The sequence below is a fragment of the Nansenia antarctica genome (assembly GCF_963989245.1).
Source record: "Nansenia antarctica genome assembly, chromosome: 8".
Classification (NCBI taxonomy): Eukaryota; Metazoa; Chordata; class Actinopteri; order Argentiniformes; family Microstomatidae; genus Nansenia; species Nansenia antarctica.
In genome coordinates, this window is record NC_137678.1 from 8542950 (window position 1) to 8559760 (window position 16811).

Genomic DNA, 16811 nt, shown 5'->3' on the forward strand with positions numbered 1-16811 from the left:
TAATGTTGTCATATTCCTGAGTTTACCTTTAAAAGCCTGAATAGAAAATAAAATAAGGTTGTACAGAGCAATGTTAAAGAGATACAGCTACTATTGGATGCAATACTATTTCTTTCTCTACTACTACTTTTTGCATTGTAAGGATTCCCTAGCCCTCTTGCCTCTATGGACAGTAACATGGTGTCTGTGGGTTTCACAGCCATCAGACATTTTGACTACTTTTTAAAAATCATTTTACAGGTATGTATTGCATGTTTGTATTGGTTAGGTTTGTCTGTATTGATACTTTGATGTAGAACTCTTTGGGTTCTACTGTACTCTACAATTATCTCTCTGAAGGACCTCATTTCTAATTAACCACCAGTCCCTCCAGTCAGACACCCATAGATACTATATATCATGAACAATACCTTTCACAATCCATCTGTCCACTCCTTGCAGATCTTTAAGAGAAGGAACAGAAAAGCTTATAGGAACTAGGAGGCCCACCTCTACAACATAACCATTTTAAACAGCGTCTTTGAGCCCTTTAGCTGTACGCTTCTGCAGGGCACACAGGTCAGTAAGCTGGGCCCCGCAGCCAACGTCCACAACGCAGTAGTCTGGTGAACACAGAGAAACCCTATAGTTGTATTCTAGAATACACTTTTATTCTTCTCGTGGAAAAAGTAAACGGGTAACTGTGGAACAACAGGGATGATGTAGATCCAATGGAAGTTCAAGGGACGAATCATCCAGAACAGAGTCCGACTGAAGCCTGGAAAAGGCTTCAAGTCAGCAACGGTGGCTTGTTGACTTTGGTGGTCAGACGTAGACGCCCTCGGGGTTCAGGCTGGATGAGACAGGGTTCTGGAGGGCGCGGAGGTCACTAGGGAGGAGGCGGGAGGAGCACTGGAGTTTCAGCGAGCCTAGGGGAGGAGGGAGGCAATGGAAAGAAGAATAGTCGGTGAATTAATCAATCAGTCACTCCATCAATATCTTTACGTCATCAAAAGTTAAACACAATAAATCGGCCCCTTGGTCTTAGTCTGAGTTTCTCTATCTGGGTATTCATATTAGGGGTGGGCATCGACGATCGATAATTGATCGATAAGGATCTTGGTCGATCACAAAATAAAACATTTGGTCGATCACAAAAAAAAAAAAAAAAAAAATCCCCATGGGCAGTTAAAAAAAACGGACATTGGTTGTATTAACATTGACCCCCCCCCCCCCAGGTTAATCAAACTGTGTTTCCTCCCTGTGGTCTGAAAACAGAAACATATGTGGTTGATGATTTAATTCCTGATGGCATAGTTGAGTCCTTCGGTGAGCTCAGAGAGACAGACAGCCTCCCTACAAACCACTAAAGGAGCAACGCTTTGTCTTTAACAAAAGTACAAGAGGTCATTCTGCGGGTATCTTGGACACAATAGTCCTTGATGAAGTCTGTGTCATAAAACATTGACATAACCAGCTAAATAAATAAAGTAAGTCAATCCACTAGAGGGCAGTAGTAACTCATATACCATGGTTATTGGGCTTGGAACAAAATTCAGTGGGTTTTGGTCAGGTCTGGCTTGATTTGTCTTCTTTTTATTTTATTTTACAGTTTCTTATAAATAGTGACACTTCTTTTTTTGGGGGGCAGTCTCACTCTTTTATTGTGATAGAGATAGTAGAGATTTTGACAGGAAGGATGGGTGAGAGAGAGAGAAGGGATGACATGCAGGACATGTCCACGGTCGGAATCGAACCGGGAACCCTGCGGTTACATGGTCGACGCTTAACCCGTTACGCCACCTAAGTGCCCCTGACACTTCTAATAATTGTGACATTGGTGTGAAAATGGGTCCCCTATGGTGATCTCGCTAGGACGCTGCTTGTGTGTCAGTCTGCGTGTCCATTCAAAAACCTAGGGACCTAATCAAAACCAGTGACTCTAGTAGACCAGTAAAACAGCTGAGACACTTGTCTTACCTGTATTATCTTCCACTGTATCTGTCTGGGCTGGCAGCACGGAGACCTTGGTGCCCGTCTGCTGGATGAATTGCTGAAGGTTCACCTGTCTCAGCTCCTTGGTCAGCTGCTGCAGGTTCTGCTCTCTCTCCTGTTTCACACAATCAGTCAACCAACAAGTCATTTCATTGAGTGTCCCAGAGAAAGAGTTCTATAATGCATTCAAATGTTCTGTATAAAAAAGCTCAAATCTGTAATGATAAAACTTAGGGTTAGTTACTTTATTTTTTTCCTTCTCTTTATTTTATTTTACTTGTACTCTTTAGTTGTATCCTTGTAATACCTGACTATGTTGTATTTTGGGAATTGGAACTAAATCATACTAAACATGTATGCCTGGCAGCTTGTTTGTTTGTTTGTTTGTTTGTCTTGTGTATAAAACTGAAAATAAAATATTAAAAAACAACAGTACGGTAACTTGGTTTCCTGCGCGATATAAAAAAACAAACAATCTTAAAGTCTTAACGACTTAAGAAGTGAGTGAACATTTTGAAAATGTCAATTTAATAATAATTTAAAAAAAGTTCTGCTCTCCCCATTTCTCACCTGCAGCTTCTTGCTGGACTGTCCCAGGGAGCGCTCCAACGCTCTCCAGCTGCTCTCCAGCTGGGCCGTGTGTCGGGTCTGCAGGTCCAGCTCCTCCCTCACCTTCCCCACCTTGGCCTGGACCTCCTCCTCGTCGGCCCGCTGGCTGTGCTCCGCCTCCTGCTGCAGCTGCTCCTGCTCCAGCCCCGCCCCCAGGCCCTGGACGCGGGCCAGGTACTGGCCCAGCCGCGCCTCGCAGTCCTGCACACGGCCGCGCAGGTCCAGCAGCTGCTCCCGGAGCTGCCACTCGCTCTCCTGCTCCACCTGCAGCTCGTTGTGCCAGAACTCCTCCTCCTCCGTCTCCACCTCGTTCCTCCGCAGCTCCTGGTCCAGACGGAGGAGCTCTTCCTCTAGTCCACCGCTACTCTCGTCACCCCCGTCTCTGCCGACGCCACCGCCGCCGCCCTCTACGCTGCTCTCCCAGCCCCACAGCTCAGCCTCACAGCAGCAGAGCCTGTTCTCCAGGAGCTGGAGCTTGTCCTTCTGGAGACGCACCAGGCGAGCCAGCTCACAGGTGGGGCTGGGGGGCACGGCCGGCACGCCGCCACACCTGCTCGGGTTCAGAGCTCTCTGCTGCTTGGCTTTATGTGTAGGAGGAGATATGGATGGATGGATTGATGGATGGATGGATTAAGAACATTTAGTTTGACAACCAACTAAGGAATAATAGCCTTTCAAGACAATATATCAGTATTGTAATTAGGATTGGACGGTTTTACGGTTAAACCGAAAACCAAAAACCAGGGTTTCTAAACATGGGAAAGGTTTTTACCAAAACTGTCATAAAACTAGACTTTTAAATGTGTTATTATTATTTTTAATATTTAATCACAACGTCATAAATTGTTACATATAATAAACGGCATAAAAGTGTGTGGTTGAAGATGCTATGGAAGTGATTTTTTAAACAATGTCAATAAATGAACTGTCTAAAAAGACGTGTCACATGACAGCTTTTCCTCAGAACGGAGAATTAGGGAACAGTGTTGCCTGATTGGGCGTATTCCCGCCCAATTGGACTACCGGTACTTATGATCACACTGGGCAGTTTTTAGACAGTGGTTGGGCTGGAAACCAATCCCATCTGGCAACACTGTTAGGGAAGCGAGATACTCCCTTAAAAAGCCTTACGGACTAAACAGACTAGTCTTGATGCAACTTTCATGCCCCCTGTGACGGGGTACATTGCAGACCGCTACACACCGCTACGGTCTGCAGGATAAAATACAAATTGTTTTTGGTAGCACATATGCCTGAAGAAGGCCTATGAAAGACCGAAAGCTCGCGCAATAACGTCGCCTTGGATGAAGGATCACATGGAAGGAGATTAATAAGGGATCATCGGAGAAAAATCACGGAACCTGTCAACATATTGCTTCCGCTTCCATTGCTATGCCGATGACATCCAACTCTACCTCTCCTCCAAAACCATCTCTATGGGCAGAGATATGTGCCACTAGAAACTGAATTTGAATTACTGACATTTGAATTTGAATTGCTCAATTTGAATACTTAAATGGAAAAAAAGTAATTTGAATCACATCATTTGAATGTGTATTGTTTAACTTGAATAACTGAATTGAAAAACTGAATCTGAGTAGCATAATTTGAAACTGAATTTATTTGCTTTCACAATTCAAATGCGCTGCCACACAAATACAAATCCTAAAATTGTCAGACATCCGGATCCTTCAGGAAGAGCAATCGAGCGCTGATTGACCTAACTCCTTTTCGACCAATCAGCACCTTTCATTAACGTACCCAAGGAAGTTTAAAGAACGCACTCCCAGTGTTGCCAACTTGTCGACTTTATCGCTATATCTGGCGACTTTCCAGAGCCCCTTGGCGACTTAATTAGTCAAAAGCGACCAGCGACAAATCAAGCTACTTTTCCTGGTCATTTGGGGAATTACTGTAAAGCATCTAACATATCCCGTGTTCCGCGGTTCACGTTACAACCGAGCTCAGGAGAGACGAGTAGACCTACAGTCTCCCTGGAGAGACCCTGGTGACGCGAGGTTAGCCTACAGCGAGGGTTGCCGTCTTCTCCTCTCCCTCAACACTCACTCACGCAGCCAGTCTGATAGCAGCCTCGCGGGAGCGTACCGTTGTTCCCCGGGTCCTCGGGAGGGGGTGGGTGCGCTTAGCCTCACTTCCCGGGGTGCTATCGTCGAAAACGACACCTCAGTATGTATAGTATATATTTGTGAAACTATGAAGTATTTACAGTGTGTTGCGACTGTGCTTCCGGTGTTTTCGACACAAATGTATTGTAGTAATATAATAGGGCTCCATTCTTTGAAATTGGCGGCTCAACTATGTCATTTTGAATCCCGGTTAACCGAGAAACTGCGGTTATTTTCGTCAACGGTTTCTCAGTTTAAAAAAAAAAAATGGAAACCGTCCATCCCTAATTGTAATTAATAAGATAAAACATGAAATAAAAAAACACAGAAAAAAAACACTTTCAACAAGGCCAAAGAGCTCCAGTCCATGTACGTACCTTCTGTGTCCCGGGCCTTCCCGAAGATGTCTCGCAGCCCCTTCGTCCCGCTGGTGAAGGTGAGCGACTTACGCTTGGGCTCCCTGCGCTTGAGGGACCGGTCAGCGGCTGACGGCCGTAGCTTTGACAGAGGGGGCAGGCTCTGGCGGTAGAGGCCGAGCTCAGGGACGCAAGTTGAACCGCCACCGGGCCGTTCGCTGAGGGAGGGACCGGTCCGCTGCAGAACCAGCTGCACGTCACTGGCATACTGGCCCCACTTGTTGAGGGACACCACAGGGTTCTCCCCTGGGGCCAAATGACGTTCTGTCTCTCTCCATCTCTCGATCAAGGTGTATCTGCCAGTGCGCCCTGTGAAAAAGGGAGGAGGGGCTAAAGATCAGATTTAACAGGACTGGAATTGATAGATTTGCATAGCAACTGTGTAATGTGTATTGAACCGACAAACTATCCGCCCTGAACATTTTAAAATAGAAAGCGCATTGTTTTTCTTTTTAAACCACAACATTTTAGCTTTTTAAACCATAACACTGTTTTTTATTATTATTTTTAAATGACTGGACTTTTTAAATAGGCACTACATTTTATAAACACTGCTATGTCTGTCTGTTTTTATTGTATGTATTAATGTATGTGACCTATGTGTGTTTTTAATGTGGAACTGTATTCTTGAGCTGCACTTCTGCCTGTCGAAGGAGAATTTCTGTCACTGTGTGACAGACAATAAAGCTATCTTGAAGCTTGAATCTATAAGCCTAGTTTGAAGTATGATGTTCTATTTGCAGCTCAGGTTTTCTCAAGGCTCTGCGGAACACTCTCCCACGAGATAACATTGGGGAGGACAGCGCTGGCATCTAACTCTGCACTCAGACAGAGAGATTGTGTTCTGTTCACTATGTTGTATCTTTCCTTCAAGGGTCGCTTGGGACGGGGTGGCGTTTTCATGGGGGTATATTAAGAGAGCTGTGACTCTCATTCTTTGTGTGTTCAGCTGATGCATTCTCTGATTAAACAATTGGAACTTCACTTAGGGTTTTTGGACTCTTTGTTTGTTAAAAGGCTAACTTTTATCTTCTAATAATCGTAGTTTTATCAGAGTGCAGCAGCTTTCCAGTGACTCAACAGTGTTTCTGCCTTCCAGTCTTTTGTCTTACCCAGGCAAGGTTCTCCTCTCCTGCAGTTAGACACACAGCCCCAACCCCTTATCTGAACCCAACCTCAGCAAAGAGCAGAGAACCCATTCCGTTCCACAACTGACATAGTTTGTCATGTGGGTTTGACTTAACACTAACACACGGTGACCCCTGTGAGTAAAAAAAAAGAATTCCATCTTTGCAGTCGATCCAATTTCAGGACCCTCCTTTCATGATTTTTCCTCGATATGTGCGTTCTACCACCCCAGTATCCTTACATTTTCAAAATCACTTCAGGATAAGATAGTATAAAGCTGTTTTTCTGTGTAGGAGGCAGGCTAAAAAAGAAGAAGCGCCCTCTAGTTATCTCTGTGTGTAAATAGCAGATTGACATTCTAAAAAGGGGGTCTATTTGACTAGTAGGAAAAATAGGCACGGCTGTTTTAAGGAACGTTTTTCAAAATTGCTTTCAGGCTGGGGTTACAGGAAGGTTCAATACAATTCTAACCCCAAAATGTGTGTGTTTGTCCGTGTGTGTGTGTGTGTGTGTGTGTGTGTGTGTGTGTGTGTGTGTGTGTGTGTGTGTGCTCTGCTGTAGATAAGACCTACTACAAAGGCCACTGTTTGTCCGTCCCCCCCCCCCAGCAGGGAGCCACATTAAAAGAGCACATTCCCATCAGTCACTATAGCTGAATCTGGACGAAGGCCTTTCACATCAAAGATCCCTGGGCCAGACAAAAGCCTGGACATGTACAAAAGAGGCCGTGGGCCATAAGTCCTGCCCTGCTGTCAGAGTGAAAAGACACAAGCGTCTAACTCTCACAGACAAGCATCTGTGCACGGATCACAACGGAACAGTGTGCCAAAAAACCCTACCTAGTTTATTTATAAAAGTCGACAGAATTTCACTAGTGACTTCGCAAAACTGTTGGTATTGATCACTCTGATACAACTGATACTGGTAACTGATACATTCAATAGTGTGCGATGAATAAGTGAAGCGACAGAGGTCACAATGAGAGCAAAAAGGTATCGGGCCTCCGTAGACACAAGTATGGTGTTCGAATGAGTGCCTTAATATAATAATATACACCATTTAGGTGACACTTTTATCCAAAGCGACTTACATTGCAATGTAGTGCATACATTTCAATGTATAATGGTCCCGGCAGTAATCGAACCCACAACCTATGCGTTGTTAGTGCCATGCTAGCGCCATGCTCCACCAACTGAGCCAGAGAGGACCTCTTTACTTCACCTATGGCCTGGGCCAGCGCTATCACCACCTCCTGGCATGTGGTGAGCTCTGTGACGCCACACACGACCCGCTGCACCCCCTCCACCCACACCTTCAGCTCCATGCCTCTCATCTAGGGGGCCTCATTCCTCCACCACTCCAGAGGGCGCTGTTTGTACTCTCTCTAGCATCCTGCAGAAGAGAGAAAGAAAGAGTGATGTGCTGGACAGGATCAAACTTTGAGCAGTTGTCGGCCGGCGTCATTCAATACCTGTTGCATGATGGGGATAAAATTATGTCACACTTCGTGAGCTTAGAATGATAAGGTTCTATCTCCGTTTAGGGTAGTTCAGAGATATTGAGCGTCAAAGTTTTTACATTCCATTATGTTTTGTGAGATGGAACCTTTGTATTTGATTAATTACTAACTCAAAAATGTCAACTTTTAAAAAATAACACCACGCAGGCATTAATAAACACCTAATGGATCAGATTATGTAAAAAACTCAATTTTGACCAAAAAGGAGATAGAACCTTATAATTCTAACGTCACGACTTGCTAGAAAATGCAATGCTGCATGAGATTTACCAGAGTTGCGAGATCACGGCTCACCTGGTTTTCAGAGCGAGGCCGCTGTGGAGCTTCTGAGTCAATTCTCACAGGGAGCATAGAGCAGCATAGAGCAGCATGTGCCTTCAAGGCACTTTTCATGACCAATCATGAATGTTTTCTTTCACTTTTGCGTCTTAATATTGGTCATATTAGTGTCATTTAATATACTTAAACTTAAGTATATTTCAACTCAAGTATTACAGAAATATAACAACGTATATCTTTTCTTCACTTGGGGAAGTGTGCCTGTTAGAATGCAGTCCGTCTCTGAATTCATTTGTTTCTGCATCAAGTTCTGATTTAGAGACGAAATTGTTGAGAAGCGGTTACATTAACCAAATGCTATTTAATCAGAGAAGAAACTGTAGAGACTTTAAGCCTACGTGTTACACAACGCTCAGTCAGCTGTTTGAACAAGTCTGGATGGGAAAACTGAATGGGGGTTCACAGAATACATTTGGACCAAACCACTTTGCCTCTCTATTCAATAGAGTCTATTGTACCCAACACTTCTGCATGTCACCCTAATGATCCATCCATCTATCTGCAGGGTTCCCACACCTTCTGACACATCAAAGTCAAGCACCTTTCAAGGACTTTCAAGACTCAATTCCCTCAAATTCAAGGACCCAACACGGCATAGTTTGAGACAGATCTAGATGAGAATTTATATACCGGTAATAGGAACTATCCGCTCACAGACAACAATTAAAAAGAGGCTTTTGAATGTGTGAACACTAGATGGTCTCTTGCCTTCTCTACCACAGCACAGCAAAACTATATATTGTGAAATATGTGTAAAGTTACTGTGTTAAGTTAAGCAATACAGAGACTTATCTACTATAATTATGTAAAAAAAAAAAAAATATGAGAGAGAGAGAGAGGGGGGGGGGGATTCAAGCACTTTCAATGACCCATGTCTATTTTCAAAAACCTTTAAGGCCTTTCTTTTCTTTTCTCAAATTCGCAAACTTTCAAGGAAGGATTTCAAGGACCCGTGGGAACCCTGTATCTATCTATATATCTATTGTTTGAAGCAAGTTTTTTTGCCATTGGATGATTTGTGATTTGTAAACTATAATTTAGGATGTGCTAAATCTTGATAGTTTTTATTGTTATGGTTATGTGGTTAGGTTATAAATGCATGATTGAGAACAGCATTAGCAGTACACATTATCATTAGAGTATGGTTCTGTTCCAATGTGTTTCTATGTTCAAGGCCTCAGCCAAGCCTCAGCATTTTCATTTGGTAATGTAACAAGAAACGTTGCTTTGGCCCTTACGTCCTTACGTTAGGACTGACGAGCACGTTCACACTGCTGACAGAAGCACCTCAGCTGAAGGCTCATTACAACCCTGTCATGGACGTGACAGCAGGTCTCTTGGTGCTACAGTGCTAATCTGAACGAGGAGGGCTCCTAGGCTAATGCGCAGATGCAAATGGTTTTGTATCATTTTATACTGAGAAATGTAAGTCTCTCTACAGTTTGGCGAATCTAGCAGCACTCAAGGAAGGCCCATTTCCTTCCTGTAAGGGATGGGCCAAGATCTGTGGCGCAGTGAATAATTCTGACTATGGACAGGGCCCATAACTTGTGTAATCACAGATTTTTAAATATGATTGGTTCCCAAGAATAGTGACCTCATGACCAAGGACAGTTCTATAAATATGAGTCCCACCCATCATTGGGGGCTTTTTGCTTATTGGTCTGCTCATTTCTCTCTGCGCTCATGTAACTTTGCTTAATAAAAGGCCTCTTTGGAGACAATTGATCTAAGCTCTTTGTGCTTTATAAGTTTTACTAAATCTATTAAGAATCAATTATATCCCACAACAGTTTAACTCTCATTTTCCCCCAATTGGAAGAACAGTAATTATTTTTCCTGTCCTGTTCCTATAATTACACATAACACATAAAACACAACAGAAACTCAACTCATGTTGACTTATACTCACAGTCTACCCGTATTCCTGTCACCTGTGTCTACAGCAGCAAACCACGCCACTCTTGTCTCCAGACAATGCAGACTTGTTCCTTCTGCTGGAGAAGCAGAGTGATTTGTATCTGTAGACGGTTACTGCAGACTCCCTGGGCTCAAAGTGCTACAAACACTGTAAATGGGGATGTGCACAGGTGGGGCTGGTGGCCTTGTGGATAGTGAGTTGGACTGGTGATCAGAAGGTCATGAGTTCAAATCCGACCTGGGAACACCACCACTAGTGTACCCCTTGAGTAAGACACTTAACCCTAAATTACTCCAGGGAGACTGTCCCTGTCATCTCTAATTGTAAGTCGCTTTGGATAAAAGCGTTAAAATGTAAACAGCTCAGGGGGATGAGAGCGAGGCAGGCAGGGGATGTGTTTGGACGTATGGAGGGGGTGGTGGTATAGGGGAGGTGTGAGAGGGTGTCCTTTCCAGTAGATACAATAGGGGGGAACTCTAGCCCCGGAGTATCCAGCACCATATGATTCCATCAACAGGATCAAAAATGACAATGATGAGGACTTCATTTTAGAGACACATACTGTAGGAGTTTTGCTTTATCAAAAACCTAATAGAGCTGAGTTCCCTGCAAATTCTCCCTCTTTCTATGTTGTGTTTTCAAGATCTGTCTTGTGTTAAGTGTACATGAAATCACCCCTCCTCTAAGATTGATGCACACTTAATTGTGACCATTTCACAATAAAAGGTCAGATCTTCTTTAGCATTGATCCCCCAATTCTGGTGGGTCTCTACCGAGGGTCAGAGCATGTCCTGGGCATGACCCGTGGTCTCTGGCAGCTGAGGAACCACATGTTTTCCCATGAAGTATTCGGTTGTTAAGTCGTGACGTGTTTCCGGGTCCAAAGTTGGCTGAGGCGCTCTCTTCGAAATGCCTCAGTAATAATAATAATTCATTATATTTATATAGCGCTTTTCCGAGGCTCAAAGACACTGACAAATATGGGAAATACGGGAAAGTGCTGCGTCCCTTGTTGTATGAATAGATCCGAGTCTAAAAAAACGCTTTAGTACACTGGTACTCTGGTGCGGTTTGGACCCGGAAATGGCTAAACGTCACGTTTGACGTCAGACTTAACAACCGAATTGCATTGTCTGAGCTGGTCTGGCCTCCACTAAAAACCTGGAGCTAAACCTGGCTCCCTTTAACACACATCCTCTCCATGACATGGGGGATATGAAGGGGGAGGGAGAGCTATAGTTATCCATGAAAGGTTCACTGTTTTGTTTTCAAGCTTTACAAGGGGTGGGCGGGGGGGGGTTGGGGAGTTGAACCTAGTTGGTGCAGTTGTGTCACAAGATTAGATGTTTGAGGATATCATTCATAAATGTTAGTTGTTTTTTGGGCAACAACAAACAATAAATGTGCTGTTAAATAGTAAACAAATGCAGGTATATTGTCAGTGAGTTTTGGTCTGTAAAACAAAGATGAACAGAAGCGTTAGACTAATGATGAAATGTTAAAGGGGTACAAGGACGTGTTCAGAGGTTGGGGGGTTCCTGTAACAAGTTGCACACAAACAAAAGAGGAGGACCGTCCACATGGGCAGCACTGGCATGACTGGATGCAAACAATCCCTCACCATGGCAACCAGGCCCCAGCTTTGTTACGAGCCTAACACAGCTGACTGGACTTGTTGGCCTCAGCCTGGGAAACAGCCACCGGTAATTAGGAAACAATCCTGCTTTTCTGTTTCTGTCCCTTCTTTCTTTTTCCTTTCTAATTCTCTGTGGTCAGCGAAGGGCCACAAGTGGATTTGACTGGACTGGTACAAACAATTCATGTCACACCTAACCAGCGGTAATTACTTTTCCCCTCCAGTTTTCTTTCTGGAGAATGTTTTGTCCAAGCGATACAACATTTTGGACACACTTCTTACTTAAACCAGACCTTAAACCTTAAAGACTTAAACCTGGTCGCTACTAGCTTTGTTCTGCAGGATTGGTTGCATAGCATAGCAACCAAGCAGCTAATTATTTGAGCCACATTCATGGAACGGAACTCGAGCTGAAATTATCGTGAATTATCAAAACTAGTCTGAATTAGTTCTAATCGCCCTTCGTGGAACAGGGCCCAGGAACCTGCTGCAAACCAGTTTTAATTGAGTCAGGCCAGTCTAAATGTAACACATGTTAACATCTGTAATGTTACTTTTAATCTTTTCCTGTATAATATAGCCTACAGAAAGAAAGAAAGAAAGAAAGATCCAAGTAGATAATGTCATAGAACTGAAGGAGGGTTGTTGCATCTCCAGGCACACATCCGGCAGTCCTCCATGGTCCTTAAACATATATTAACCCCAAAAAGCTGTTAAAGAAAAGGAATATAGCTATCCATCTTGTCATGTTGCCCTTTTTTAAAATCAGGTGCATATATATATATATATGACAGCAGCTGGTGAAAGCAGGAACAAGTCGGCAACCGACCAAATGTTGTGGACATTTATTTTGAAAAATGTAAATAAATGTCAACGTTGTTGAAAATCAATGACACACTCGCTACTCAAGCCAAAATATTGCACTGCAATGGATTCGGTGAGTAACATTTTTCTGAATAAAAGTCTGAACATTTTGATTGGTTGCCGACTTCACTTGTTCCCGCTTTCACTAGCTGCTGTCACATGACTGATCATTATGCATGCCATACCATGTCAGGACGTCCAGAATAAATACAGATGACCTCATGGATGTAGTGGGGAATTTCTGCATCTCAGGCTGTCAGGGGCGTATCTGTTATCAATATTAGAGCACAAAATGGGCACATTGTAACACTCAATATGGTTTTAAAATGTGTTTAACCATAGCTTCCCCGCAGCCAAAAACAGAGACATAATAACATAACAGTGGGTGCATTCAAAAAAACGACCATGAATAAGAACACTAGCTAAAGCATTCTAGTAACAATTTCAGCTTAAACTGACTAGCTAGTTACGGTTAGCTCCATCATTGAAATCTATTTCTAAATCTGGCCATCACTGGATGTAGGCTGGATGTAGGCTAGTAGAACCAGAACCCTAGTAGGCAGGTCAAACCTTTTTTCATTATTAATACATTTCTGGGAAATAACATTTAAACTGAAAAACAATGATATATTTTGGTATTTAACAATAGTATTTGCATCGAAAACATATACATCTCAAGCTCACTCTAAAATGACCTTTTATATTAGGATTTTACACTACGCTTCCTGTTTTCTTCCTGTTCGCTGGGTAAGTTGCCCATTTTCATTACAACATTTTTTGTTATTCAACTGTTCAGTAATTCCGAGCGGTGGAGGAGGTTGAAATTCTGAGTGAAACTGTCTCACTCAAATGAATGGAAATGAAAGGAAATCGTTGACACTATTTAACATCCTCTTGGTGCAGAAGCCAAAACACCTTCCACTGCATCGCTCCTGGTGAGGAAATGTCAGCCTCAAAAGTTGAATTTAAGCAGCTTGGTAGAGACTAGAGAGGCCATAAGCCATTAACCCTGTAAGACTAAGCTTCTGGAGGGGCGAGGGAGTAGTAGTACACACAGGCAATCTGCCATGCGTTTTTACAAGTTATATCTCAGGAATTAAACTATATTTACTATACTTACTACTATATTTCTACAAAATAAAAAAGCAGGAATACAATAATTCCGTTTTTTTAACTACATAAACCATCGTTAGAGAGGATTCTGGAGGAGCCTGTCTTATTTAAACCTCGGACATTTAGGGTTAGACGTTTGGTTTGCTCTTGATTGTTGAAGTGAGTGGGATCGCCAGGGTGAGATCAAAAGCGCTCTCTGAGGCCTTCAGACAGAAGTATGAGTCTGGGAGGGGATTTAAAAAGATCTCCAAACAATTAGAAATCAGCCATTCCACTGTCCTGAAAATAGTTTACAAGCCTGGATTTTCCTTTAGCGACGTTAATGGAATTCCCCCCAGGCCCCAATGTTTCAAATATGTTTAGGTATCCTAATACATTTAAACGAGTGACAAAATATGCTCTTGTTTGCCAGTTAGTGCAATGATATTAAGGCTGTCCCCGACGACGTATTTACATCGCTTTACCCCGAAAGGAGTCCCTGGACACGAAATGACCGAAACATTGTCCCACGAGAGCAATAACGTTTTCGATTCTATTCAGTTTGTTTTCATCTTTATCCCATCACCACCCTAATTTTATGACATTATTATTTTTTATTAGTTATTATTATTCATTATATTATTATAACAAAAATAAACAATACAAAAATAAAAACGTAATATATGCACCTTCAGACACTCAAACTATTACAACACACAATTCGTCACATAACCTTGGGATATCAATCAATCAATCAATCAATAAACGTTCCATGCCGCAGTGAAGTTCTGTGTCGCTCTAAATGCCATCATCATCATCGTGGGAGCAGCGACATGTCCAGTCTAAAACATCTACTGTACCGACGGGTCAAGAACATACCTCTGTCCAGCCGCAGTGCTGGGGCTAAACACAGAAGAAACTCCCGTCGTTCTCCAGTCCCACAGTGCTTTGCCAATTGCTTGGAATTTGCTCTTGGATGAAAACTGCTAAGCCTGACTCCTTCACTGCATGTTATTGTTTGGATCCGTCAAACGGTTTAAAAGTAGTATCAACCTCGTAACCAAGGCTAGGCTATACATCATCAAAGTTTGCAGTGTGCGCTTGTTTAAAGAGCGCGTTCTAGGACACAGCGAGATGTGCTGCGCATCTTCTCAGTACACAAGCCTGGTAGTGGTGCACTCGATTACCTTCTCAGGACAAGCCTGTTAGTGGTGCACTCGATTACCTTCTCAGTACACAAGCAGCCTGTTAGTGGTGCACTCGATTACCTTCTCAGTACACAAGCCTGGTAGTGGTGCACTCGATTACCTTCTCAGTACACAAGCCTGTTAGTGGTGCACTCGATTACCGCCGGCGAGCCTGGACGTACGAGACGGGAGAGGAGGAGTTGAGTACTTGGCCGCTAAAACTCGAGCATCGGGAGCCGGGGAAGGTGAATCGTCACCAGTGAGAATTGTCAGCTTGATGTTCCACAAATCACAACAATTATTTCTCTAACCAATTCAAACAGTGTGAGGACACTGTCTCATTTGCTTCCGAGGATGTTAGGGTTGCTAAAGTGCACAGACCGTCTATGAGTTTCTCCTTCAATGCTTATCGTCACCATGTGCGTTTCTTTATTGTTTTACGAAGGACTCCTCCCGTCACAGCACCAACTTAGTAGTAGTAAGGAGCGGGTGGGGTGGTCCGGCGTGAAATCGAGAGCAAACTCCACCCACCGGAGAAAAGAAAGAAAAAAAAAATCCAGGCGAGAAAACGAGTGGACCCAATTACATTGTAACGGAACTGGGACACCGCAAGGCATTGTGGATCGGGTTAAAGCTGCAATGCACTTACCAATTGGAGCCACTGGGCCAGAAGCTCTCACTGAAAGTACTGACAAGCATCACTTTGATATAAGACATGACAATGACATTTTGATGACAGGGCAAATTGTCCTTTGTGTGTTTGGCACTATTATGATGAGCCTTTGAATGCCAGTATAATTAAATTCAATAACAAGTCTGAGACAAGTTACCCCCTGTCCATATGGATGATTAATTCTTGGCTTTGTTTCTTTCTTTCTATGTTTATTTCTTTTTTTGTAGGCCGTAGCAATAAAAAAAAAAGACTATGACAGAATCGCCTTCGACTTTAAGCCCCTCAAGGCCTCAACTGACGAAGATCCTTGGCTTACATGTCTGGGATAACCTGTCTGCAGTGGGCAGTAATGACAGGCTAGATAGCACCATCGCATCAAATGCGCTAATAGGCATTTACTGCAAGTGAAGGGCAATCAATATCTAATTTTGAAAAGTGTTTAATACAATGCACCCCTAAATAAGGTGCAACAATGCACCCCTAAATAAGGTGCAACAATGCACCCCTAAATAAGGTGCAACAATGCACCCCTAAATAAGGTGCATTGCATAAAAAATAAATGCACCACTTTTTAACCTTATATTAATTATCTCCAGCACCATACCAGTGTCTACATACAGTGCCCTCCATAATAAGAATAAGAATAATAACCTTTATGTGTATAGCACTTTTCCTGCAAACGTTGCAGCTCAAAGTGCTCCAATCATTATATAATCATAATTTAATTATTTAGTCATTTAAAGGCAATATTAAAAAGATGGTTTTTAGTCTTTACTTGAACATATGTGCTGAGGTTGCATCCCTAATGTAAACTGGCAGTAATATGCATTAACCACAGGTTGTCCCGCCACTTTGGGGGTCAGTCAGGCGCGTGTCCCCAAACTGTGACTACTGTGAGTAACAACCTTACCATAATCATTGCACTACTTTGAGAGGAATTCTTAATATTGTAACGATCCTGTATGAGGCCCCGTTAACAGCTCCTCCAAGGGAGTTAACTCTCTTGGTCTAATGGTTAGCGCGGCCGTCGGTTATGTGGGAGGTCGGGGTTCGACTCCTCTCCAAGACTTCTCCATCACAGTGGAGAACTCTACTGTAACCCCCTCCCTGACAGCCAAGAACCTTGGAGTGATCCTGGATAACCGACTATCCTGTGCGGAGAACATTGCAGCAACGGCTCGCTCCTGCAGATTCCTCCTCTACAACATCAGAAGGATACGACCATTCCTTACCAGAGAGGCAGCGCAACTCTTGACCCAGGCTCTGGTCATCTCCCGCCTGGATTACTGCAATGTACTCCTGGCTGGGCTCCCCGCTTCAGCCATTA

The 16811-nt window shown here is 43.3% G+C and overlaps 1 protein-coding gene across 1 annotated transcript; it reads right to left on the bottom strand.

Annotated features, from left to right (window-relative positions):
- Positions 1–804: 804 nt before the first annotated feature.
- On the bottom strand, positions 805–7586 carry rassf8b (Ras association domain family member 8b; the record flags this gene model as incomplete). Its single annotated transcript, XM_080537406.1, has 5 exons — positions 805–908; positions 1951–2089; positions 2545–3164; positions 5087–5434; positions 7475–7586. 5 exons carry the CDS (start codon positions 7584–7586, stop codon positions 805–807), a joined length of 1323 nt encoding a protein of 440 aa, XP_080393532.1.
- Positions 7587–16811: the final 9225 nt, after the last annotated feature.